This window comes from Aptenodytes forsteri, unplaced genomic scaffold, assembly GCF_000699145.1.
Source record: "Aptenodytes forsteri isolate BGI_AS27 unplaced genomic scaffold, ASM69914v1 Scaffold272, whole genome shotgun sequence".
Classification (NCBI taxonomy): domain Eukaryota; kingdom Metazoa; phylum Chordata; class Aves; order Sphenisciformes; family Spheniscidae; genus Aptenodytes; species Aptenodytes forsteri.
This window is the reverse complement of record NW_008794885.1, coordinates 182109-209722: the sequence shown is the minus strand read 5'-3', so window position 1 is coordinate 209722 and position 27614 is coordinate 182109. Positions and strand designations below refer to the sequence as shown.

General features: G+C 47.7%; 1 protein-coding gene across 1 annotated transcript; it reads left to right on the top strand.

The window, feature by feature from the left end:
• Nucleotides 1-797: 797 nt before the first annotated feature.
• ARHGEF33 (Rho guanine nucleotide exchange factor 33) lies at nt 798-27299 on the top strand. Its single transcript, XM_019470887.1, has 15 exons — nt 798-819; nt 4199-4248; nt 10492-10656; nt 12272-12393; nt 13309-13451; nt 14804-14863; nt 16083-16298; nt 16932-17061; nt 18914-19046; nt 19873-19956; nt 20825-20908; nt 21721-21869; nt 22746-22931; nt 24647-25400; nt 27154-27299. The coding sequence occupies exons 1-15, from the start codon at nt 798-800 to the stop codon at nt 27289-27291; spliced, it is 2436 nt and encodes an 811-aa protein (XP_019326432.1). The 3' UTR covers nt 27292-27299.
• The last annotated feature ends 315 nt before the right edge of the window (nt 27300-27614 follow it).

Sequence of the window (27614 nt, the reverse complement as noted above, 5' to 3'; positions counted from 1 at the left end):
TTAATCAGGCATTATCTTAAGACTGTTCCCAAGGTCCTAACCCCATTACCAGACCAATGAGATGCTTTACCAAGGGAGTGACTTGGGCACAGCATCATGCTCTGTTGACCCTGGTTTCCAGAGAGGCTGCAGCTCTACACATCGAGGTGCCTTGCAGCACTCCTGTGCCTCCAAAAGTCAGGGAGACAACTGACAGAGAAAGCAGGCGCGGCAGTACAAGTGCCTCTAAAAGTGCTGGCTGGATTGTGCAGCAGCATTGGGAAGGCACTATCTCTGTGGCCCAAACACAAGTCTGGAGGACATTTTGGGTGATTAGTTGCATAGCAAAAAGCTGGTTCTTTGATGCAGAGCACCTGTGCAAGATGTTCATGTGCCATTCAAAATACATCTCATTTTCCTTCTGTGTTCATACAAGAAGCATCTTGCTGAGCAAATAGTCTCTGTGGGATTACATAGTTTTAATCACCCGTCCACGTAAGCACAAATGGCCTTGGGCTGGGAGGGAAGTGTTTGTACCGGTGTCCACTCTGCTTGTGGAGGCACTGTGAACGCAAACAAACCTTTAGGATGCCTCATTCCCCGTCAAATCCCTCCTCCTCCCTCTGTTTTCTGAACTTTGAGCATCTCTGCTCAATAAAACCTTTCTGCATCTTTCTGCACTCAGGGTTCAGACCAGCTGACCCATCGCAGGGCTCACATGTGGGCAGCTCTAAGCCATGGGATGTTCCCAGTGACCAGCCAGAACCCTCCTGAGTGAGGACAGGAGTCCCTGCAAGGACGCACACCCTATAGCAGCCATGGACTCAAACAAACAAGAAGGTAAAGCATCCTCTTATTTCACTTCTTGATAGTATGAAAGACAGTGAGGAAGAAACCTGCTCTCATACGTCCTGGCTGTTGGCAGCCACCAGCCAGCCCCCCAAGAGCACTTCTTAGCCATGGCAGCTGTGGGCAAATGTTCCCTTCTTTTAGTTTCATAGAAGTATCTGGGGTTTGAAGTTTTTATCTCTTATTTTAGAAACACCTCCCTCTCCCCTCTGGAAAATAATCCTGTGGCATATGTAATGTCCAACGTGGGAAGTCATTCCCCTCTCTTTTCTCGGACCCACCTCTGCTTTGGGATGTACAGAGACTTCTAACTGTCAAAAGCTATGTCTTACACGAGGGCACTGTGATGAGGATCTGCTTCTCTCCCCCACATGCTTTGTTGCAAGGGGTTCTTGTTCATGTCAGTGCCGCAACCCAGACTTCTGCATCAGTCCCAATCTTGCAAGCACGAAGACGTATCCAGGCCACACTGCTTGCATGCAACCAGTCCTGCTACAGTCAGCAGCACTTCTATAAAGTCTGCAAAGGTTTTAGTGGTTATCGGCTTTAGACGTTCTTCTTGCAGAAGAATGGGGGGCTGGTGGTTGCTTTCCACGCCAAACCCCTTGCAGCCTTGCCACCTCAGAGGTGACTGTGTCCATATGCTGAGGAACTCTTGAAACTATGAGGAGCAGGGGGAGCAGCTTTAGGAGTGCCCATAACTGTCAGCTCAGGAGAGAGCCTGGACCATCTCTTTCCCTCTTAAAAGATGCTTGGTGGTGCCAACATTCATTCATGGCATAGGTAACGGAAGAGTTAATTTCTCTGTTATTATTATTCTAATTTGACTAAATTAGGTCTGTGTACCTAGGCCCCTGCACTACAGCAGGCTGAAAATGAAATTAACTCAGGGATTTTTTTCCAATTAATTGGTATGCCCCCACGGGCTGCAGATGTTCACTGCAGAAATTGGGAGATAACCACAAAGCCCCTTGCTTCCCACAGTGCAACTATGAGGAGCCTCCTCTGCTCCAGCTCTTAGCAGTGATTTTATAGAAATGATCTGGGTTTTGACTGGGTACATGCAGAAAGTGCTTCTGCTCATGCTCATGGCAAAGGTGGGAGGTAAAAGTTACAGCAGCAGGGATCCTCTCCCCTCTTCTGGTCTTGCTCAGGAGCAGTTCCTCACTTTGAGTGTGTCCAAGGACATTACAGACTGATCCGTATCCAAACCCAAATGAAAGATCCTTAGAGACTTCTGCAGGGCTTGGGTCGAGCCCTCTATGTTATATATCAGATTGAAAAACACCCAAAGAAAATGTAAGGAGAGACCACAGCTCTTCCTTGCTGTGCTGCGCTTCTACCTGACACCTCTAGCCCCTCACAAAGCTCAACATTCAATATTGTCCACCACTTTACAAAAATGGCATCTTCCTGTCCTCCCAGCATCTGGTTTGCATGGTGGTATTAATTAAGAAACATGTCCTCTTGCTCTTTTTGGGTCAGTCATTACCATCCCACAGTAAGAGTACAGCAGTAACATTTACATCAGAACAGACATGTACCTCAGTTTTCTTGATTCAGGAGGACCGCAGTACACACCGGCTGCCTTCTCAAGCCTCAACTCCAGGCATCATGAGAAAGCTTCATCGTTCACTTCAGGCCAAAAGTCGGTTTCTAGATCATGGGGTTGCAGAGAAAATCTGAAAAAAAGATCCACAAGGGCCAAAGCTGAAAATGAAAACAAACTGTCATTTAAAAGATGAAACCTGGGACTTGGTGCGGGCTGGCTGATGAGTTTTGACCCCAAACAGCTGGCAGTTTGGGGTCATGGTTACTTCTCCCAGTCAGCCTGCTGCCCCTTGTTTTCCCAGGAGGAACCTTGGAGGATATTCCCTGGAGGGTTAGTGTCTGACCCTGCTACTCAACCCCACAGCTGCGAGACCAGCCAGCACGGGAAGAAAGCGGCACATGGGCAGAGAGGGGCACACGGCCTCTCCTCCTCTGCCTCTCAGTTCTGCGAGTCGTTGGGGAATTTGCTTACATTCCTCTGAATCAGGACAAATCCTAGAGACCAGAACAGGGCCAATTCATAGGTGCCCTTGGTGGTAACCCATATTCCCCCTCAGGGGTAAAGAAATCAGAACATAGCTGTGCCTTGTAAAGCTCTGACTTCCAGGCTTCAGCTTTCCACTTCATGCACTTGCTGCCTGCATAGAGTCCACTCTGCACCATTTTCAAGCCCCTGCAGGACTGAATTGCTGTGGTCTTAAAGGCCCAGGTGGGTAAGGCACTGAGCATCTGCAGCCAGCATGGAAAAAGGGAGCTTGGCTGCCCCTAGAATTGGGCATGGTGTCACCGGTCATGTCTGTGACTGACAGCAGAGATAGGTGAAGCAAATTCTTAGAGGCAAGAGAAAACCCACCTCATGAAGTGACATTGCCAAGGGGAGGCGATCCAGACAATGAACTAGGTGGCATGGTTTTTTCTGGGAGTGAAAGCCAGCCAGGGAGCCTGATGCAGGGAATAACATGGGAACTGATGGCCATTGGATTGCAATTCCCTCAAAGTGCAATGGTGGCACAAACAGTGATAATTTCTGTTGGATAACTGAAGGTTTCTGCACAGAAGAGACAATGTTAGAAGAGGAAATAATAAATACAGACTTTTTGCTTTCAATCAAGAACCCATTAATACCTAGAGATGATGTCTCTGGAGTGTCCAAAACACTTCTGCAAAATAGATATAAGCTCCTCCATGAGCTAAGTCTGTTCCAGAAATGGTAAGTCAAGCTCCATTGTACAAGATCAGGTGGGATCACAATGCCACAAAAACCTAGGAATGATGAAACTGATGAAAAGATGTATTTTTTGGGTGTTACAAAAGTCATGATTACTGCTTGGAATGCACTGTGACAAAAATATAACTTAGGGCTTAAAATATACAGATCAGATCAGCCTTTTGTGGAGATAATAAAAATGTACAAATATAGTAGAGGATAAAATTTACAATTTCAGGAGAGAGATGGATCAGTAATGCTTTAGGAGAAAAAAACCCTGTTACTTAAGGCTGGTACACAGAACTGAACTTCACAGGGAGCAATTTAGTCCTGATTGCACATACAAGGTTTCTCACCTCTTCGCATGGATCAGCTTTGGACAGACACAGGACAGCAAATGAGGTGAATTTAACGTCTGATTTAGGTGAGCCATTCCTGTTTTATAATTGCAGTTTATTTTACAAATGATATGGTGTTAACATCTCCTAAAGTGAGACTTGAGTCCTTTAAAACTGATTTGTACCTCAAGAGGGACTTCAAACCCTCTGTTCCAGTTATTTATAGCAACCATAATAAGTCATTTTAATTGACTGAAGTTCTTTATTCCCACAGGAGAGACTGAAAGTGTGCCTGTGAGTACCCCTGCAACACAGATTTCCCAGGTAAAGATGAGCAAAATGCCCTAAATAACTCCAAGAGTTTAAAGAGTTACTAACAGATAAACAGTAGTTAAAAAGCTAAATTAAGTGGAAGGAAAAATGTAGGCACTTACAAGGAACATGGTAACTAAAATGTGCACACTGCATGAATAAATGTCATACATAGCACATCTTGGGCCTCATCTTAAAAGACACTTCAGTAAAATTTCTCTGCTCACAACCAGTTGTGTTTAGACAGATGATTTGTGAGCTCAGCTAATTAACTAGCTGGCATCATTAGCATCAATTAGAGAATGTCAGTTCACTGGGCGGGAGGGAGATTTCATGGCTGAGCTCTGATGAGCTTTCACCAAACCCAATGAACTGTCCCAGGAGCAAGAATGTGTTGATTGATATGGGTGGGGTGGGGTGGGGTGTGTCTTCCCCAGCAGGGAGCCAAATCTCCTGGGGGGCTCTGGGTTATCCTGGCAGCCTCACAGCTCCTTGGACCGTGGAGTGCTCTTCTTGCCTGATAATCCAGAGCAGCCAGGCCGGCCAGAGCATTGAGTCTTACTGCATGTCTCTGTCTGGCTCCCCAGCCAGGAGCTTGGAAACCCTGTCTTTGAGCCCATGTTGGCTCAAGGTGATCAGGACTTCCAGAGCTCTGCAGCTGCTTTTCGAGTTGACGGTCTTGCTGCAATTAGCCACCACAGATGCAACAAGATTGTCTGTACCACAGCCCAGGGAGCATCCTTCCTGTAAAACAAGATTGTCTGTACCACAGCCCAGGGAACATCCTTCCTGATCTTCTTACGATGCAGTTTTGGTGTTTCCACAGTGATGTTTCCTATGCATTTCCAGCCTGCAGGAAACACAACAGAGTTTTGAGCACTTTAAATTTTGGTCTGGTTCAATATGGAACTGTACTCTGAAAGAGAAACATATCCCTGAACTGGAAACCCTGACTATTTGAGACCTCCCTTGTCACCACTGCAAGCCCGTAATTGCATGTAAGTGCGCCATGGCAAGTAGAGAAGATACTGCTTTCCATTAACTAGTCAGCGCTTCTCTTGTCTCATCCTCTTTTCCAATCCAGACAGCTTCAAGCAGGAGCTGTGACTAGGTTGCTGAAGGGCTCAGCACAGTGGATCCAGCATGCATGGAAAGCTAGCACACTGTTGGGACGGTGTGCTGGGAACACCACGCACACATGTTGCTTTCCAGAAAAACCCAGCTGAGATGTGGATACCCTAATGAATCCTTTAAATGAAAGTTACCAGCTGGCTGTCCCCTTCTGCTTCAGCGAGAGCCCTACGGACACTGCAGTTACCAAAAAAGACTGCACGGATGTGAAACAAGAGCTGATAAGCGCTTGTAGCCCCCTTTAAGTATCTCCATCCTTCTCTTCTGTCCTTACCCTGCTGCTCTGCCTTTATTCCTACCATCCTTGCCTAGGAATATAAATACTGGATATACTCCTAGGGCCAGGTTCTCTACCACTGTAAATCAGCACAGCTCTGCCACTTTCCCGCTATGAGGCATTGCAAGCCTTCCTAATGATTGGCTGTAGAAGTGCTGCCCTTAAACGTAGTAGTAGCTGTGCTAGAAATTAGTTGTTCCCTAGTAAAAGCAGCTCAGAAAAATCAGATCCAGGCTTTGTGGCAAATGCTGGACTTTGTGCCAGATTAGTTTCAGAAAATCAGATCCAGGCTTTGTGGCAAATGCCTGAAACTAATCTAGCACAAAGTCCAGCAGTGTCCCCAGGCAGCCCTCTTTTGGGTGACACAATGTTTGTTTACTTCTTCAGATGAGCCACGTAAGAAGATGTGCAAAGTGATAGACAGTAGATAAGCTGGGGGGAGTAACAGACAGTACTTCTTCACGGCCAGAGAAGGTTTTGCTCTTTTTCTAGGATATAACAGCAGAATTATTCCTGTGCAGTATTTCTTCACCATGAGCCTGTTTTCTACTGGTTTTGACAGGCTTCAGCTCAAGGTCCCTGAGAGCAGGCCCTGTTCTAGTGTAAGAACCCTAGGCAGCTGCCAAGGGCGGCAGATCGAAATAGCCATCCCTTTGGAGACACAGAGCCCTGGACAGCTTGGCTAGTACTGGGGGAGATATGTGGGGACACAGCTACTCATGGAAGCAAGGGCTCCCTCTCATCTTCTCAGTGGCAGCCAGGGCAGTAAACACAGCTCACCAAGGCTCTGTCCTCTGCTTTCCATCCCAGCCCTTCCTTCCATAAGCCATCCCCATCTTCTGGCCATGACCGTCTTCCCTGGGCTGCCTCAAAGTCTGAACAAAGCTTTAGGCTGCAGGGATGGTCACTATCTTTTGCAAATGGCTCAAATTGCTGGCACCCACCAAGGGAGGATGGGAAGGCTCTGCAGTTTTGCTGCCTCTGGTCCTGGAAGCAGCATCAGTCCTGTCCACCCTTTGGGGACAGTACAGCAGGTGAGACAAGAGTAGAGGCTCAGCAAAGGAGATTTCACAGCTGTTTTTTTTATATCTGTTTTTTTTATATATATATAAATATATATATATATATATATATATATATATATATATATATATATATATATATATATATATATATATATATATATATATAAAAAATAGCTCCATACTTGCAAAGTAAAGTCAAAACCAGGCTGAGAAATGCTCCTTGTATGTCTTCCGATCTCACCCTTCTCCTCCCCTCTAGCCACCATTACTTCCTCCATGTGGTCACAGTTCCCCCCTTCCATGTTAGGAAACGCTTGCTCCCCTCTCCAGGTGGACTTTGCCAGAGAGTTCATATTCTCGTTGGGCTGGAAGACAAGTGAGAGTCACAAGTGACTGCTTCTCAGTGTCCCATTAATCAGAGTCATGCAAAGAGGAGAGGACAATCCTTCATTTCCCCAAAGGCAGCTACCCACAGAGCACAGTGCAGTTACTTGGTCTTGCTAGAGATTTTACTTGCATGGTTTTTTCACAAAGAGCTGAAAATCATCAGGGCACCAGGTAAAATGGGAGTCATGGCCCCCAAGAAAGACATAATCTGCTACAGATGCATGGTGCTGGATCCCTCACTGCATTGCTTTGTCAGGTTTGAGGGTCACACTCCAAAAGCAGGTTGGGGCTGAAATGTGTATCTTGTACTAAATTATTTAGATGCCTAAATGCTTTTTTTAAACAGTTCTTGGACAGGTTCTAAGGACTCCCTGTGACCATTCAGATTAATTTATCCTCTAGGCATTAGGTAGTTCAACTTAAGTTGTTAACTTCCACAACTTAAGTGTTAAGGTGTGTATTTATTCCCATGAATAGGTGAGCCAGGGCAACACAATACAGTTAAACTGTTGCCAAGTTTCCATGGTAGCATAAAAATCTGTCTTTTTTGGTATGTGTTGCACTTTAGAAACTTTAGGAACACTGAATTGGCTTGACTTTCCAGGGGTTCACAAACCTGTGAAATGTCTCTCCGGTCCTGTAGGCATAATCACTTGGGCAAGACATAAGCATGAGCTGATGCTTCAATGGCTTCCATTTGTTGTAACAGCCATGGGATTTAAAGGATGGTTTCTACAGCTTGTCATTAGAATTGAGCTCAAACTAAAATCCACAGCTCAAGCACTACACTGCGCTCGGCAGGAGTTCAAAGATAATGTATTGCTCCTGTACCACTGCACTCAATTTTGGATCAAACATGCATCCAATATGCCACAAGGCTGTTTATGTTTCCTTTCTATGCTCTGAGCACTGAGGGCAGCAGAGGAGGGAGTTCTCAGGGTTTCAGCACTTCATATCCAGCCATATAAGCCCTTGCAGATGTGGCTGATTGATGTTGCTGGCTGCCTTCATCCATCAAGTGGCAACAAAGGGAAATGGCGAGTGTAGATGCATTTCAGTGTCTGAAATAGCCACTGCAAGCTGCATGGGGCCGAGGAAGGATGAACCGGGAAGGACAGACCCTGGCTGGGGTCTGGAGCACTGGGAAGGATACACAAAGAAACCAAGCTAGCACTGTGGCTGCAAAAGCAGAGACTGGCCAACAGTGAACCCCAAAATAACAAGTGACTGTCTGCTCTCAGATGCAGAGGATATTTTAGTCCAGCCTCTAGTCCAAATCTTTCTTTTGGCTGCCTGAACTCTGCTTTCACAGAGCATTTTGGTGCACGTGGACACCAAAGTCTCTGCAGTGGTCCCTTTTTGCTGACGCCTAGCAGTTTTTGATTCTGAAACCGCCAGATCAGCAATGGCTCCCATCCCTGTACCCTTCACAAAGGATCTGTCTAGTTTACCCCCATTCTGGAAGCATCTGAGGAGAATATGGCCAGGCTTGTGGGCAGAAACATTTCATTTTGGGCTTATTCTCCCCAGACATTGTTGTCTCCAGGGCCAGCTTCCAGACTGCTCCACTGCTAGCAAGACTTGAGGCTGTGATATCTCCATCCTGGAGCAGATCTCAAAAATAGATAGCATAGGCTAGCATAGGATAGAATAGAACAGCATATTTCAGTTGGAAGGGACGGATCTGATGAATCACCCCTTTTAACTTGGAGGAAAGCGTGCGATGCCTAGCCCTGATGCAGGCTAGCAGGGAGACTCTGCCTTGGCAATGTCAGCTCAGTGTGGAAGTGTGGCAAGCACCTGTGAGCAGGGATAGGAATATTAACATTTTGCACAGTTGCAGTACTTTATATCCCCCTACTTCTCCAGGCATGTATATTAGGATGTCTGATGATGCCAAAACCATCTGGCTCATGCCCCCCTAGGCTGAGATATCAGAAGCAGTATGGTCATTGCCTCCCTGAGCAGCCATGGCCCGAAGCAGCCCCTCTAACCCTTCAGGCTACACTCACAGGTCACTGGGTTACAATTACTGTGACACAGGAGTGTCACAGGAAGGTGTCCACTGTGGCCAGGAAGGGTGGGTGAAGGGGTTGAACCAAGGGGTCTGGAGCTCCAGCTGGCTTGGGGAGTCAGGGTTGACTGCCTGAGGAGGGAAGATGTCCTCAGCCTCCTGCTCCCCTCTGCCCTGTCCCAGCTCCTGTCAGTCCTGCTCCTCCTACCCAGGCATCTCTGGGAACATGTGTCCAGCCAGACCAGACTGGGGACTGTGGGATAAGCACCGGGGTAGGAGTGGGGATGTCAGGCAGACGTCCTCTGTAAAGACACTGCCAGTCTTGATCAGAGGAGGATGGTGCATGCCATTGCCCCAAGGTATCGGAAGCCATCTCTGCTCCATTTACAGGACTCAAGCGCCTGAGTTCCCCGGGGTGGCTGTCCTCTTACCATCAGTGCTCCAGTTTTGGACTCAGTTTATAACCAGATGTTAGGCCGAATTTCTGTTGTAAAGGTAAAAACCACTGGTACCGAAGCGCCTTGGGCCGCGACCTTGCTGTGGGCTTTGTGCAGGCAGAACGAGCGCCTTGCTCACAGCAGTGGGGGCAGAGTTCAGGGTCGCCTGCCCAAGCTGCCCCCGAAGAGGGTGTCCCCGCTTAGCCCTCTGCAAGCCACCTACCTCCCCCCTCACTGCCCACCTCCACACCTGCCTTGTCTGCTTGCTATGCCAGCCTGGCTCGCCCCAGTCTGTCTCCTGCTTCACCCGGCTATCAACCGGCTGCCTCCAGCTTAGGTTGTGAGCTCTTCCAGCAGCACTAGGGCCTCTAGGGAGAGAAAACAGGGAGAGTGGGCATAGTGTCGCTGTATGCCAGCGGAAAACCTCCCGCTCCCTCCCCATCACAAGTTAAAGAGCTGCCTCCTTCCCTGGAAAGGGCCCGCTGACCAAGGACAGAGCTTCTCCACAGCCCTTGGAAAGTGAGGAGGTGTTAGACCTGTCTGGGGAGAGCACCAGCCCCATGAGCATGTAGGGGAGGAGGAGGACTTGCTCAAAAACAGACATGTTATCGATTGCTCAGCTGCTCTGGGGATTGATAATCTGGCTGCTGTTATTGCAAACCTTCTTGGCATGTTTCAGGCTGTTCTCTCCGTCTACAGACTGACAGGCTGCAAACTGCCAAGGAGCCTGAAAAACTCTTAAGTCTAAAAAGGGGCACATTGACTGCCCAAGACAAACACCTCCTACCCTGTACTGAGGCTGCAGCAGGTGCCAAATCTCTCCTGTCTCCCAGCCATGACAGGAGGAGGAGAAAGAGGACAGCACCTTACAGGATGGGTTACACCCAGCCTTCATGCCATTCTGAACCATGGGTGACCCTCGGGGACACAGCCACCTGCATCTGGGAGGAGGGACTGAACCCACCGTGTTTGTGGTTCCTCTAGTTGCAGGCATTAGCCTCTGAGTTGAAGGCGGGTTTCACAGAAGCGATGCAGGAACTGTCGCGAATCCAGCATGGCGAGTACGCTCTGGAGGAGAAGGTCAAGAGCTGCCGCTGTGCCATGGAAGAGAAAGTGGCTGAGATGAAGAATTCCCTCAACACGTTCAAGGTAGGAGTGTGACCTGTGGGGGGGGCCGCATACCTGCCACATTAGCTCGGGTGGCATGGGGCAGCATTCCCCTGCCTCCATCAATCCTTCCTGCTTGCAAAGAAAATGAGCTGGCAATTGTTTCAGATGTATCTGGTGCACTTCCTTTGGCGTCGTGTCTCCCCCGACTACTCCAACCCAAACGTAACCCATGCCCTGGCCTGTTTAGCCTTCTCAATGGGCCACGAGGCAGCACTGCGAGCTACCCTGGGCACAAGCAAACCTTGCGCTGGGCTGCACATGCAACAGGCATATGGCCTGTTCACAGGCTGCCGCTGGGCCACTGTGCCATACCTCTCCCTGGGTCAGGTCTCCTGCATTTCCTGCAGGAACCAAAGCCACTGGGGAGCAGGGAATTAACACAAAAGCCTTTTGAAGTTGCATTCCCACACGGCTGGGAGGAAGTGCTGCCTGGTTTGATCTGGCCCAAGAGGATAAAGACAAAGGACTGGAGAGAGAGCCTAGCAAGAAGGCTTGATGTACACTTTAAACCAGCCAGCGTCTCCATGCAGAAACTGGATGACTGCCTGTGAGGAGGCAGGCAGAGGAACTGTTTTATTGTTTTTATGGTAAATTTTCCCCATGGGGTTTTGCTGAGTCAATAATACCTTGTGAAGTTAAAGAGGGCTGCTTACTGGAAAAGCCCGTTACTGACCCTGGCAGGGAGAGATGGATGGCACCGGGCAAAAGGAGCCCTGTGGAGTAAGGGAGACAACAAGAAGTGTAAGGGCACATGGCAGAGGTCTCAGAGCAACCAGAGGCAGGATTATCTAGGACATTGTTGTGGGGAAAAAGGGGTTTTAAAATCCAGATACAAGGAATTATGCAAGCAACAGGAGGGGCAAAGGCTGCTCTCCCTCTGCCTCATGCCTGTGTTGACTGTCCAAACATTGAGCTCCCAGTGAAACCACCTCCTTGCTTGGGGAAAATCCCTCTCCTTCAATTTACAAGAAACTCTTGAGTCTCTCTCCTCCATCCTGCTGCTCACATTGATGAAACCTGCAGGAACTTCATGCATCAGAGAGCTCTACATCCAAGCAAGACTTGGTTGAAACTGCCTGAGGGAGGACGTGCTGACAGGGAGGTTATAGAGCGCCTCATTTCCTTAGGTAACCAAGCTAAAAAGGCAGCTCCAAGGCCTGACTGGCAAAAGCTTCTACATGTGAGTGACCACACTGGGATTTGAACCAAGTGCAACATGTGAATACACATGCTGGAGAACTGCAGAGGGAAACATGCTTCCTCAGACCCACCTTCAAATGCCATTAAAGGCAGGAGTCCTCCCAGTGCTTTCAACTGGTGGTGGATGAAGCCCTATGTCTCCATCTCCCACCAGTGCCTTACCCATGTGACATCACACTGGCTTGGGTGAGTTGCCTGTAGTTGAATTAAGGATTGCCATGCTATGCATGGCATGTATTACAAACACTGGACTTGCAAAGAAAGAGTGTCTAATCACAGAGCCACTCTCTGCAGCACCCTGTGCATCTCTAGTGCACACCAGCCAGCATTCAAAGCTGTGCTATGTAAGGCTGATGGGCACCCTGGGAATGCTCTGCTTTTGCCTGTTTCTCAGGAGGAGCTCAGCGATGCAAAGTCAATGATTGAAGAAATCAGTGCCAAGCAGGAGGAAATGCAACAGAAAATTGAGCAGCTGCAGCAAGAGAAGCGGCGGGAATCACGGAAAGTGAAAGCTAAGTAAGGGCCCGAACTCCAGGGCTCGGGAAGTGCTAATTAGCAGTGGTGCCCATTTTGTTCATTTCCTTATAGCTTAATTTCTTAATCTTTTCCTGGCTGGACTTGTATCAACTCTGATTATTACTGGAAGCTCTAGCCTTCAGTTCACCCCAGGCTTTCAGACATATACTCCACAGAGCAAACACAGCAGAAAAACACCAACACCTCACTGGGATTCCAACAGCAAAATAGCCCCAGCAGCTTGCAGGGAAACCAGGGCCTGGTGAAACACACAGACCTGCTAGAGACACGTTGGGGCAGGAATACTGTTGAAAGTCAGGAGCCTTCACCATTACAAGCTATTGCTAAGCCACCCCCATCCAGACAATAGCACTGCAGTTTCCCCTTCCAAGTGTGCAGGACTCAGCAGGCTCCTGATGGTGCAGTCATGCTCTGCTTTCCTGTCACCAGCCTTTTCTTCTCTCAGCAGGGTCATGCAGAAGCATGTTTGCACACTGCTGGGCCATACTATTGCTGTGATGAAGTAGACGGCTCACCCACCTTGGCCCTGATTAGCCTCCTTCTGAAACAGAGTTTTGATGATGGGTGTACAGCTGCCTTGATGCAAACACTTTGCAAACCTAGGTTAGCCCCTTAGCTAATTAAGCCATTTAATTAGATGAAATATGCTCTACAAAAGAACAGATCTGAAATAACCTTCTCCTATAGCCAGTGGAAGTTACTTCCAGAACACTGTTCATGAACTGCATCAAAGCCAACTCCATCAAAGCCAACTCCTTTCCTGGTCTCTGCTGGAGTTGTCCTACTTCTGACTCTGTGCTTGTACTTACACTGGTGTCTGCCACAACTGTAGTGTAGGAGCTTCACCTGTAGCATTCATACTTTCCAACTGTCTCATTCTTTGTATTTGTACAGAAGAGCACAGAAGGATGATCATGGGTCACAGACAGTGCCTACACCTCTCCAGGGCAGCCCATTTCGATCCATTAACCTCCCAGAACCTGTGCTGATCAATGAAGATTTTACAAGCCTTTTACACAACGTGACTTATGAAAAAGGTAGGAAATAGAGTAGGTAAATGCAGTGCCTTCCTCAGGAAAAAAATCCAGAAAAAGGTCACTAGGGTAAGAAGACACCAAGTTTTCCTCAGGTGCCAGCAGCACAAAAAGAGAACAGGAGTGCTCCTCTTGGCAGCACTGCTTCTGGGTCTGTGCACGCACCTCGGCACAGTGTCTCAGGATAGCAACCTTGGTGCTGGCCTGGATTCAGGAGATGCTGCTCTGTGAACATTGTCCTAAAAGCCATTGCTTGCCTCCTCCAAAGAAAGGGAAGCAGGCTGGATCTTCTTCCCTGTAATGCTAGTGGCACAGACACAGAGCCAAGTAGGAGCCCCTGATAAAAATACTACAAGCTGTGGATTTGTTTCTGTGTAAGGGAGCAGGGCACAGAAAGGAGGATCACAGGGACTGGGCTGACAGAGAACACCTGGTGTCATTAAGGGGCCATACCAGTGGTTGATTTGACAAGGGGACATGGGAGCTGGTACATATACACGCTAGGCTACTGATGTCACTGCTCCTTGCATATACACACTGCTAGGAGAATCACTGCCCCTTGTTAGCTGCAGAAGCTGCTAATCCATGGTGTTAGGGTTACACCTTGACCAGGAAAACACTGTTGACTGCCAAACACTTGTGAAGGTTGGAGTCAAAGAAAAGGTGATGGACGAAAGCCTTTTTTTCTATAATTAACTTTGGGGTCTAAACTGGTCTATCACTCTCTTGCTGTTCAGATAGGAAGACACTAAAAACATACATTTAAAACGTCAACAAAGGCAGAGACTGGATGAAAACCACGTGCTGTTTTCTACTCTGTTCTGCACAGAATCTGGCCAGTCATGGGCCCTGTCTGCCCTACTCTGAGGTGGTATGTTAGCCCTCTCTCTCACATCCCTCTTGCACATCCACCTCTCTCACCCACTTCTCCCACTGCCCCTTTCTTTCCAGTCGTCTCACCTCTCCACTCTTTAATAAGCTCCCTTCCACCCAAAATGGCAGCCGTGTCTCTCTGTTAGGCCTCCATCCTCCTTGCTCTGCCTGCTGGGTGCCCTCTACCCAACATGCACCTACTGAGCCAGGGCAAGGCAAGGCTGCTCAGGTTCCTCTGCAGTCATACAGCACCAAGCACAACAGGGACCCCCACATTATCCTGCCAGCAGGTGCTACTGAAACAAAGACCACAACAAGGGCCACAACAGTAAAGATCCTCCTTAGTGGAGGATCTAACAGGGGTGTTTACATAGCAAAAATGTGAAAGACTGGAGAATCTAACCATACTGACTGGGCTTGGCAGGAGGAAGCCTGCTCTACAGCTTTCTTCTCTTGTAAAGTTTCCCTTTGTTCTTCAACAGTGTCTGACACCAGGATCATGCCAATGGGAGAAGGAAGTGTGAAAGTCATAGCAGGTCCAGGTAGGAAAATACCGAACTGTCAAAAAACAGTAGGACAATGATTCAATTAGAGTGCTTGCTTTACTGCACTGAAGAAATGCTTTCAGGGAATGCATTTCACATGAATGACTTTCACTTTGCTGTGTACCTCCATTTTCATACTCGCAGTTGAGATATGAGGACAAACCTGCATCCCTGAAGTGCCAAATACTTGACAGACAATGCAAAGGATTGATATTTGGTGAGGAAAGCCTTTCTGCTGCTGCTTTTGCAGGTTCTAAGTGCCTTTGCAGAAAGCAAGAATTGAGGCTTACTGATATGGCAAAGGATAATGAGAGTGCCATTTTGCCACTTGGGAAGAGATGGTCTTTGCAGTGACTACACACCAGTAGAACTGGTGAGCTGTTTATTCGCCCACCAGCTTCCAGATTCCTTGTAGACATGTCTGAATAGTAACAGAGGAGTTTTTCTGGCAAAAATAAAAATTGGTCAGAAGTAAGAGAAGGGTATAGTAAGGGGACACCAGGGATCCCGGCCAGCAAAAGGACACGAGAACAACCAGTAAGTGTTTGCACTGTTCACTAGAAGCACTCACTGTTCTGGATGGCTTTTTTGCTTGAATGCACGTGAAAAAAAAGAGAGAACAAAAGCTACAAAAAAATGGTCCATTGCAACCCAAATTCAAAGTATCTGCATTAAAGCAATTCCAGCCAATGGCTCTAATGCACCTGCACCCTTCCCTACCTTCTCTGTGATTTAATAGCCTCAGACTATCAGTCCTGCTGCTGCTGTATAATCACATCACACTAACAAAAATTTTAAGAGCCATGACAGTTTACATCCATTGAGCATGGCATTTAAATCCAAATTATAATACTACTTTCTGTTTCTACAATACCTGCCAGTAAGTGTCATATTATCAAGTCCTGAAGTGTCCCAAAACCTTGAAGTGCAACCACACTTGGAATGTTTTTTCTTTTCTAACATGTGTCTAATTTTGGACCTTATTTGGCCCAAAAATAAATGCTGGAAGAGTGCAAACCTTGTTCTGCCAAACTTTACTGTTCTGCACTTGTGTTTGTAAATTAATGCTACAAGGCTACAGAACTTGTGAAGCACAAAAAATGCTTCAAACTCTCCTTCCAGTACTTTAAATGGATGATAATGCAGGTTAACTGCCTGCTGTAGCATAACCTGTCAACTGAAATGTTAAGATCCATATAGCTGTTTGTCATTGCAGGAGCAACCATAGAGACAGACGACAGCCTCAAGCCTTCCTTGACAACAGAGGGGCAGTCGAAAGTGCATCTGCCGTCAACAGTGTGGAAGCCACCCAAGGACACCAAGGACTGGGGAGATGAATACATTTCCAAAGAGCAGCCGGAGAGAGGGAAAGACATGGGCCAAAGCAGATACAGCTCAGCAGACAACATTATATGCGAACCCTCTTTGGCTGGTAAGGACAGAGTGGAAAACTCTGGCTAGAGAGGCTCAAAGCCGCACTCACATCTGGTGTGAGCTGGTAGGTAATCAGCCTCTACAGAGGGAGACACACAAGTCAGTTTTCTCCTGCTAGGGGGGAATGTCTCAGGGCCTCAGACTTCTGGCCTTTGTATTTGCTGGTCTGTGCCACTGACAGAATCACTCTGCACCCAGGACACCCATTGTCCTTTCCAAGACCTGGCAGGTTCAGAGTACTGATGGGATTGTGACAGTGTAGTTGCTTAAGCGAGTGAAAAATACAACTTCTCATTCTGCAGGAAACTGGATGTGAATCCCTGGTATGAGTTGTTTTGCCTTTGATTACTTGTTTTGTTATTCTTAGAAAAAAATGGTATTCCTAGGGGAAAGCACATTTGCTTTGGAGCTTTCTTAGCAAACTGTGGCTCCAGTCATGTCTGGGCCATGCTGTAGCATCAGGCTAGAATTTTATATTTTGGGGAAAGTAGACACACAAAGACAAGACATTGGTGTCACTTTTCAACAGTTTCTCCTTTCATGATTTAATGTCAGATCACCAGTCTAACATGAGACTGTCCTTGAGGTCAGCATTTCCTTATTTTTAAACTTAACCATTATCTTCTGGAAGCCAAAAGGCAGAACATCGCTTTGGAGCTGCTGGAGTCAGAAAGGAAATATGTCATCAACCTTTCCCTAATCCTGAAGATCAAGGCCACGTTGCAAGGGCCAGATGTGAAAAGGAGCACCAAAGAGAGAAGGTATTTGATTTAGTGGGCTCTCTATTTTGGGGAGTTTTCTTTCGTCAATATTCTTTCTGCATCATCTTCTCCCATTTTTCTTTCATCCACACAGAGATCTTTGAACACTTAGGGCTTATTTCTAGTTGAAAAAAATGGTATTCCTAGGGGAAAGCACATTTGCTTTGGAGCTTTCTTAGCAAACTGTGGCTCCAGTCATGTCTGGGCCATGCTGTAGCATCAGGCTAGAATTTTATATTTTGGGGAAAGTAGACACACAAAGACAAGACATTGGTGTCACTTTTCAACAGTTTCTCCTTTCATGATTTAATGTCAGATCACCAGTCTAACATGAGACTGTCCTTGAGGTCAGCATTTCCTTATTTTTAAACTTAACCATTATCTTCTGGAAGCCAAAAGGCAGAACATCGCTTTGGAGCTGCTGGAGTCAGAAAGGAAATATGTCATCAACCTTTCCCTAATCCTGAAGATCAAGGCCACGTTGCAAGGGCCAGATGTGAAAAGGAGCACCAAAGAGAGAAGGTATATTTGATTTAGTGTGCTCTCTTTTGGGGAGTTTTCTTCAGTCAATATTCTTTCTGCATCATCTTCTCCCATTTTTCTTTCATCCACACAGAGATCTTTGAACACTTAGGGCTTATTTCTAGTTGAAAATTGGAGGCACCAGAAGGTTTTTGCAGTGATTATAGACTTCCCTGTCTGTCCTTGCATCTTGTCCACCTTGCATCCCAAACCATTTCACTACTACTTCATTTCAGTCTCCTTCTGAGTCCCACCAGACTCCTATTCTTGTTTCGCATGCCTCCTGCCTGGCTGGGAACAAAGCTTTGTGCATTCACTGCCTGCTTCTCCCAGTCAACAGCTCCAGCTCTAGAAGCTGCTGTGGGCATAAGCCCCTGGCTAGTGGCTGCCATCCATCAGGTATCAATATATACATACACATATTTACACAGATACAAGACCAGTGGGACTGACCCAGCCTAACAGTTAAACCCAGCTCTTTGCAAAGGCCATCCCCTGTGGCAGCTGTCTTAGTTCCCAGGATGGGATAGATCCTACAGCTCTCCCTATTCACTCAGCTTTGGCCTGGGAGTTCCCAGCCCCTAAACACATTTGGGGAGCCCGGTCCTTGCTAGCTCTCTCTTTTTTGGCTCTTTCCACTGTCCCTACAAGTCGCACATCCAAGGATTCATTTGACAGACGTCCACTGTGGGACATGTGGTACGTGGGTTGAGGTGGACTCGCTTAAGTAGTTACATGACACACACAGTTCAAACTGAAGCATGATAGTCCAAAGTGAGTCTTTTTTTTTTTTTACCCTTTTTCCCTGGGACCTTTCCATCTGGCAAAATGTTTTGATATTTCACATCTCCATTCTGATTCTAGATTAAATCAGCATGAAATGACAGAAAAGCAGTAGCACATTTTGACCAGCTCTGCATCAAAGGCTTGTTAAAGGGCCTGACAAATGAGACAACATACGAAGCTGGGGACCTCTCCTCCAAGCACTCTATGGGATGGCTCAGGACCATGGTCCTGCTTCATTAGCCACAGCAGCATTGCCTTGGGCTTTTTAGTTCTGCAAATTCTGGTCAGCTACACAATGCACTGGAGAGTCAGCCTAAGAAACCTTCAAAACACTGTAATAGCAGCCTACTGGAGAGGGTACCTGCACATACATAGCAGCCAAAACAGGGCCTCCTGATGCAGCTAGAACTCCAATAAAAGCAGTTAATACCACCTGTGTTTAAAGCAAGCCTGTGCTGACAACCCATGAATGCACATTTCAGCAGTACATGCTTAGGGCTGAGCTTCTGCTCTGTGTAACCAGTCTGGTATCGTCTCCCTTCAGTTTCTTCCCCAACTCTTTGCGGTACCTGGTCCAGCAGCACGTCGATTTACTTCACGCTCTACAGGAGCGAGTCCTGAGCTGGCCACGACAAGGGATCCTAGGAGACATCTTCCTGAAGTTAACAAACGATGAGGTATGTTACAGGCCTCTCTGGACTCTTCTGCTATGATTCATGATGTTGTGCTGATGGCCCACAGGTGGGCCAAGATACCTTGCAGTAGAGGAGCTGTGCTGTGAAGCTGTGGCTAGGGTAAGGCCTTTCAGCCAGCCTCCTTTGAGCAGAGTCCCAGTGCATGGTAGCCCCTTTGTTGTAGTACTTGGCTGGTCAGGGACCCCACATGCCAGACCCACCTGGGGACATGCAGCCACATAGCATAGCCCTATAATAAATGCACGAGACCTAGACTTGCTTGCAGGAGCCACACGAGCCTTGACAGCTTGGATGTCTGTATCCACAGTGAGGGTGTGAAAAGGGTGTGTTTCTTATGCTCCCCTTCCCCAATACACTTTGCTCAGAGTTAGGACAAGTGGGTGGGCAGGCCCCTTATCCTATATGGTTTGTAGCCCCAGGTAAAACAGCACCTCCTTCTCAGGGTGAAGGTCTGCCCAACCCCTGGTGAGCCGTGGGACCTCTCCTGGAAGGATGTGTAAAAACTCATCTGATGCTTTATGAATTTTAAGAGTCTTAAATAAGAAAAGCTGCTTCCTCCCCAGCCTCTCTACCCCTCCCCATCTGCTATAAAGCTTTATACACTGTGCTCATCAGCTGAACACATTTTATTGAACAGCCTTTCCTGAGAAGTCCCAAGCTCTGAAAGCTTCACGCAGTCAGCAGCTCTGCTGCACTGATGAGCTCCCACAAGTGATGGTGGGGAATCAACAGTTTCTCGTTCTGGCTGGCTCTATGACCAAAAATCTCTCTTAAGTTTCTTTGTTCTTTTCTTTTTTCCTTTTGTAAGAATAATTTTCTGGACTACTACGTTGCTTACCTGAGGGACCTGCCAGAATGCATCTCTCTGATCCATGTGGTGATCCTAAAGGAGGTAAACTTCCTGCCTGCTTCATAGACACATAATGGCAACATGCAAGCCTGGATGTCTTCCTGTTATGCCTGCCCACAACAGGACTCTTCTGCCAGTCGACTTGTTCTGTTACCAAATGCCAGTTTCCTGAACGTTGCCATGGCTGACATGCACCTACAAAAGGCAGCTTTAACGTGTTCATCACTGTGTGTAACCAAAGCTGTATTTCTGCTGTGACATGAAATAATGTCTCAGATCAAACGTCCCAGAAAGCTTGCCTATGCAAATGCTATCCAGACCTGTCCCAGGCAAACGGAAAATGGAGGACTCATCCAAACAGGGAGACCAAGAATGAGGCTATAAGAGCTTTAGAGACAAAACAGTCTCTACTGTTCAGCTTCAGGTATTTGGTCTCACAGCCTTGATTTTTGGTTTAAACTAGGAAAGTTAAATATAAAGGTAGTTTTAAAGTGCAATAACTAAACCACACTAGCTCGTTTCCAAGACATCTTAATTTAGAAGTCAATCTCATTTTGTTCAATTCATTCTGAACAACAGCATCTACCTGGGGTTTCAATGAAACTTAACTAGTGCACTTTAAAACATACACCCCTACTTAATTAGGCTGAATGTCCCTCATAGATAATCCCCAACCTAAGGAATTTCATCCTTAGAACTAGTATTGCTGGTGGAAGGAGTTGCAAATATCCCTTTCCAGAAGCAACATGAAGACCGGTGTATTGTCACGCACAACTGCCACTTGACTGGCGTGCTCCTGTGAACTGTTATAACTACTTACAGCACAACTACTCATTAAACCCCAGAACCATTTGGAAGCAGACATGTTTTATGGATGGGAGAGACTCTGAAGTTGCTTTCTCTATTTCAGGTAGAAGAAGAAATCAAGTCTGATCTCTACATTCTGTTCTTCCATATAGTCCAGCGAATCCCAGAATACCTTATTCATCTACAGGTAGGGCTCCAGGATGGAAACTGTCTTGAACTCTTATCACAACATGTGACTTTTAATTCAGAGCTGGTATTCAGGCCTGTACAGGTACAGGACTTTTGGCTAACCCAGTGGGCTCTCTGAAAAAAAAACCTTTGAAAGGGAAAGCCAGCTGAGAATGGCTTAATTCTCATCATTTTCACCTGAAGCTTGCTTCTATTTGCCAGTTTCTCCATTTGGCCTGACAGAACCAACTTTTGTCCCCTGGGAAGCTGAAAGCTCTGCTGCCTGCTGCTCTGGGAAAACAGAAGGCCAGAGATGGGGTACATCTACTGTGAGCTCCAACCTAACTTCTGTAACAGAGCTGGCCTCTTTGCTGAGTGGTCCACATGCCTGTTAGCTAAGAGACTGAGATGGCTAGAGGCTCCGAGGGCCCAACAACATTTCCTACACAGAGCTTGCTGATGTGTTCTGGTTCACAGGAGGGTTATCTGAATTGTACTAAAACATTTCAGACAAGGCAAATGACATAGAAAGCAAGCCCTATAAAAACAAGAGATCGGTTTATTTATCCAATGCTAAACTCAACCAGTGCCTCACCCACACATCCCACGATTACATTTACAGTGGTTACTTGTGTATTTGCACTGGAGTAATAGGAGGCAGGCCCCATCCAAGTCCCTCAGAAACTGGTGCTGCCTAGAAGAGCTCCCACCGTGCTCCCACCGGGCAGTGCCATGGGCACTCCAGAGCACTAATCCATGGTCCCAATAGCAACTTCTCCCCAGAAAGGGTTAGGACACCTTCCAAACAGCCTGCTCTCCTCTGTGCCCCAGAATGTCCTGAAGTTCACGGAGCAAGAGCATCCTGACTATTACCTGCTGCTGGTGTGTGTGCAGCGCCTCCGGGTTTTCATCTCACACTATAGCCTCCTCTTCCAATGCAATGAAGACCTGCTTATACAGAAGAGGAAAAAGCTGAAGAAGTAAGCACAACATCAGCTCATTCTCTCTATCACCAGGGAAAGGGAGGTGTGGGGGAAGCCTGGAAACAGGGGGTTTAGGTCCAGGCAGGATCAACAGGCACATTGCTCTGTTGAAATAAAACCAAGCCGTTTGCATATGAATGCTGGAGAAGGCCCACTATTGGCACCCATCCTCCAAACTGACGTCAGATTTGGAGTGGGCCCTTCTGTCTAACTCTGAGATTGAAAGGAAAATCAGTTTAATCCTTCTAAACATAGCAGCCACGTGTTTCATGGGAACATTTGATTCCTTAAGCTGATGGCAAAGTCACTCCCCAGTGGGAGAATACATGGGGACTTAGCTGCTTTGGCAGCTCGGGGCCCTGGTGAACACCAAGACTGTTGCCTGAAGCCCTCATAGACTAAGACTGAGAAAGAATAGTGTTATCTTATTTTACTGGGGGAGTGGAGTGGAAGAAACAAAAGCCTCCCATAACTGTTTGAGATGAACTGTGATAGAAATGACCCTGAACGTAGATTCTCAAGTTGTGGTTCAGAAGAGTTCCTTGAAATCAAGACTTTTTACTAAAATCAAAATGTGGTTGCCTTTGCTCCTTGTGATGATTCACTGGGGAAGTAGGACAAGATCAAACTTCAAGGGAAGCTTCCAAATATGGAGGGTGGTAAAGGGCTGGAGCAGATTGCTGAGGAGGGACTGCTATCAGGAAAGGCATTAAGAACAGGACAGAAAGCAGGGTGCCCTGCTGACTGGGACACACTAGGTGGAACAGGTCCTTCCTTGGGGTGGGAAGAGGTGAACGGGAATATTAAGGTCCCTCCCAGCCCCGTTTTCTGTGATTCTACATGCTCGTGCTCATTCCCTGCCTTATTTCTTAGCACGACGATGGATTTCTCCTCCCTCAGGTCATCCCTGGTGAAGCTGTACAAAGGTCTCACCTCCCAGTGTACGAGCCAAGAGGTTTCTCCAACACCCAGTGCGACATCTGTCCGGGACAGCGGGATCCACTCTGAAGAGACAATACAGTCATTCCCACCAGCACCTTCCTCTGGCACGACAACCCCGTAAGCCTATTGTCCTAGTAGAAGGCTAGGCTGAAAGTAGGCTGAAAACTTTCTCCTCACCCAAACTATGCCAGTGACACTAGGCAGTTACAGACTGTTATTTCCAAGACTACTCCCTGTGTATGCATAGAGACATGAAGGGCTGGCTCCTTCCTGCTATCCATTACCACGTGGCTTACAAGCAGGAGTCATTTCAGAGCTCTACCCAAGGCTGTCAATGCCCTTGCTAGCTGTCTTAACAGTGTACCAGGGAGGACATGTATTTGTGTAGGCCTGGCAGCGGTGTGCATAGTAACACTCTGCATTATTCACTGTCAATGTTACAAGAGCTAGGAAACATGATCAAGGTCTCAGACTAGCAAAAAAAAGTACTTTTCCACATAGCACATCATTGAATGATGGGACTCACTATCACAAGATGCAAGTACAAATGGGTTCAAAAAGACACAAGACTAATTCAAGACAGACAGGGCTACTGGTAGCACCTGACAATCTTTGGCCATTTCTAGCCTACTGATAGGTGCCAACTGAGATGATGATCAGAGAAGCATGCTAGACTTGCTTTTTTTCTTATGTCAGCAATTTGTGGCTGTTGTGCTTCCTTACATCATTTGACACTAACAAGAAGAGTTTGGCTTCATCATTCTGAGTCCCCCTCAAGTGGTAATGTCATTAGATCAATCCCTCGCCTCCTTCTCACCAGACTACCCAAGCCAATCTCCCTCCCCTCACAGACACGATGCTCCAGGCCCCCATCTTTGTAGCCTCAGCTGGCACCTCCCCAGTTTCCTCACATTCATCCTGAACTGAGGACCCAACATGGGTCCAGGTGGGGCCTCATCAGCACTGAACAGAAGGGGTGAAAAATAACTCCCCAGGCTCGTCTGGCCAAGCAGCTCCTAATACAGCTCAGGTCAGGGTTTGCCTTGTCTGCCGTGAGAGCATGCTGTCAACTCATCTTTACCCTGGCATTGGCTATAACCCCAAGTTCATACCAGGGCTGCTGCTCAACTGAAATCTCCCATCCTGGTCTGATGCATGGGGTTATCTTACCCTAATGCAGAGCTCTGCATATCACAAGGTTTCTGCTCCCCACTCCATTTGTTATGTCCCCAGAAGATGGCAGTGGGACTTATCCTAAGTAGCGTTTGTTAAGGGCCGTGGAGGTGCACACCCTGCACCTAATACCTCATCCAATGCAGTACTCTCTGCTGACTTACCTGGAACATATGGAGGGTAGGAGCCCTCCAAGTACTCCTGACACACTTCTGGGGACAGAGTCACCCTACCCAAGAGAGGAACCTTGTCCACCTGAGAAGACAATCAGACCACAGGAAAGTAAGACACAGCCCCTACATTACAGAAAGAGAAAGGAATTAAAAATCCAAAATGCAGATGAACAGGAGAGAGATGGAGCAGATGGCTTCTCATCTCAGTGTTTATTCATTTCATGATGTAGAGTACAAAAGTCAGCCAAAGCTACTGGATAAGCAGTTCTACCCCTGCAAGTTTGCTCCTGCTAACCCAGCCAGCCAATTTCTATTAGTGGCAGCTCTGTTACTGTTCTCCAAGATATGAAAATACTTTTTGGCCGTAAAAGCAAGAGAATGGGGCTGGGGGAGTGAGGGGGGAGGGGGGCTTGTCATGCTGTCTCTCTGTCATCCTTTAGTATTCCACTTCCTTCTGTTTTTTTTGTTTTGTTTCTTATTTTTAAGGCATTTGATGCCCCAGATGAAGAAACCCCAGCCAACTGTGATGGAGAACATCCAGGCTGTAAAGCCCCCTGACTGGGAAATGGAAAGTAGAAAACATGAGAGGCCAGAGAACATCCTTGCATCCTCTCAGCTCACAGAGCAGGAACTCAAGGCTCTGACAGCCCCCTTACAATCCATCCCTGAAATGGAGTATGAAGCACCACCAGCTGATGCGGTGGGAAACACTGAGAGAGCCATCAGGACCTCTGTGGAGCTGCTGCAGGATGCGAGGAACTTTGCACCAAGCTACGAAGAGTTTGACTACCCTGGGGAGGTTTTCACCCTGCCAGGCCCCTATGAAGATGATGCCTTCCAAAACCTTGCTCTCTTTGAGAATTGCTCCCCGGCCTCTTCCGAGTCCAGCTTAGACATTTGCTTCCTTAGGCCTGTTAACTTCACATCAGAACCAGAGAGGACAGATCATGCCTTACAGCCATTGCCTAAGAGCTGCACTCCTGTAAGCAGCAGTACTTACAAGCGTGAGATGTTCCACAGCAAAGGCAAGCAGCTGAGCAGGTCTCTGAAGGAGCTGCCGAGGAGCGCTGAGGGCGTAAGCACCAGACTCTACAGCACACGGAGCAGCAGTGGGAGCCGGCTGCAGCAGAAGCAGGAGAGGAATGTCCAGCCTCACATGATCTCGGCCTCATCTCGAAGCTCCCAAAGGAGCTACTTCCCCCCACAGAGAGGAGCGGGTGAAAAACAGAGCTTTTTGGAAGTAAGGAGGCTTAAATAGGAGGAGAAAAAAAAAAGGCACATGGTGGTGCAGAAGCAGCGGCAGCAGCAGGAGAAAGATCAAGATACAGTTAGGGCAGAACATGCCGAAATAGCTTCCAAGTCCACACATTCAAAGTCCTTTTCTGCATGTACATGCCCAAGGGAGGAACAAGACAGTTCCTTTTCACACACATCTTCCCCAGGGACAAGCATGGGCTTGAGGCACACAGCTGGCTGAGTAACAGCTAGAACACCCTTGAGACAAGCTAGCCTCTCTCCCATGTCTCTAGCTGTCACTGAGCTTCCCCCACAAGTAAATGTTTTATCTGATCAGGGTCACTAAGTATGCGCAAAGCTGTTTTAAATTAGTGCTATAGGGTGGCACCCAGTTAAAAAGGTGCTTTTCCACCTGCTGTGAGGAGTGCTGGGTTAAGAAAACCAATGGGTTTAGTTTCAGATCCTCAGCTGGTGTAAACCAGCATGACTCGGCCGAACTCGGCCCATTTACACCAGCAAGGATCTGGTCCATGGGTTTTGTTTCACCTGTGTTTGTTTCACAGATCACAGACCCATGCTAAAGTCTGTGTGAAAACAGACAGAGCCCAGCAACTGTGCCCCTCAGACAACCACTGGCATGGCAGGCAGCACTCTAGCCCTTCAGGGACATGAGGTCTTGCAGGAACAATGTTTCTGCGGTCTGCAGTGCCTGTTCAGAGTCAGCTTTGAGCTGTCACAGTCAGAGGGGAAGATGCCCTTCACACTTCCTGGGGAAGAGGCCGAGGGTGCTGTGAGGTGCTTAGCTAGTTCTCTCAGTGCTGCCTGGAGAAACAACCTCCTGTTAAAATGAGGCAAGATGCAGATGAGGCTGTAGATGCAGATGATGATGGGAGGAAGGTTCCAACAGCCTGACTGAAAAGGCAGCAAGGAAACCTCGAAAGAAAAGAGAAAAAAGCCTAGTGAGTGAAGGAGGTGGTGGACTAAGCTAAGCAGGGGAGATGAGGCAGAGGGAGAAGAGCCATGGGGACACAGTCCCCCCAAAAACAGGAGCCTGTGAGCTCTTTGGCACTCACCTGCACAGAGCTATGGTCCACAGCAGGGTGCAGATGTGGAGTTAGTCCAGAACTGCAGGACATGTTCTCCCCACAGAACAAAGGAGATCACCATGGCAGTGGTGAGCAGAACTGGAGAAAAGGGACTTGCAGAGTTCCTCTCAGCAAGGCTCTGGACACTCTCTTGAAAGGGGGAGAGATCATTTAGTGGCACATTTACCAGAAGGTGTGTGTGCTAATGAAGCCTTCTGCCCCACAGATATAAAACCAGGCAGCAGCAGAGCCAACAGAAGAGTCTTTCACACCGTATCAGCTCAAGAAACCTGAAGCCTCCCTGCCCTAGGGTAAACAGAGCTCATGAGCCAGGAGAGGGTGGGAAGTTCCTTCAACTCCCCATGCTGGCTTGCTCCCTCGTTGGCAAAAGGGGCTAGTAAGCTCCCCCTAAAGAAAAAGCTTAGCAAGGAAGGCTCCAGTTCCCTCTTAACAATGCTTATCCTTCCACTCCTCTGCCACTGCCTCAGCCTCAGAGCCAGCAACAAGCTCTCTGCAGAGGTACCAGTGCTGCCAAGGCCCAAGTGACCTGTTGTCTCCCAGCCTTGCCAGCACCTCCTCACCCACCAGGTCCCTCCTAGCACAGAGACAGAGAAAGAAGGTGACAAGGATGTGAGGTTGCAAATGCTGGTTAAATTGTCTTTTCCCTTTTAGGAGCTCCATGCAGAAGACAACACCAGGTTCTGCCAGAAGGATGACAATGAGCAAACATCCTTCAGCGACCACAACCCACGGCACGAGCCCAAGGGGGGTTTCCGGAGCTCCTTCCGCAAGCTCTTCAAAAAGAAATAAGCAGCCCCAAGAAAGGCAGGCCACAGCCTAAGCGCGACAGTGCTTCCCCAGGTCCCTGAGGGTGGAGACAGACAGCAAGGCCCCAAGATCCCCCCCTGACTAACACAGTAGGTGGAGGGGTGGGGGAGAGGAGACTGTCACAACTGCCTTACAAACGCATCCTGCTCTTCCTAGCACAGGGCAGGGCCAGGCTATGGGTTGAAGTGGAGCTCAGCCAGCAGGTCCAATAAGCACATGAACTTGCTAGCTTTCACCCCTGCCTGACTTAACTTTCCTCGGAGTTTTGGAAAGCTTTGACTGAATCCCACTATCTTCTCCTCCTC

Coding starts and splice junctions, on each gene's coding strand:
- ARHGEF33 (XM_019470887.1), top strand. CDS start 798: ATGGACTCAAACAAACAAGAAG. Junction 4,249..10,491: donor CTGCAACACAGATTTCCCAG/GTAAAGATGAGC, acceptor TGGTTCCTCTAG/TTGCAGGCATTAGCCTCTGA. Junction 12,394..13,308: donor TCACGGAAAGTGAAAGCTAA/GTAAGGGCCCGA, acceptor GTATTTGTACAG/AAGAGCACAGAAGGATGATC.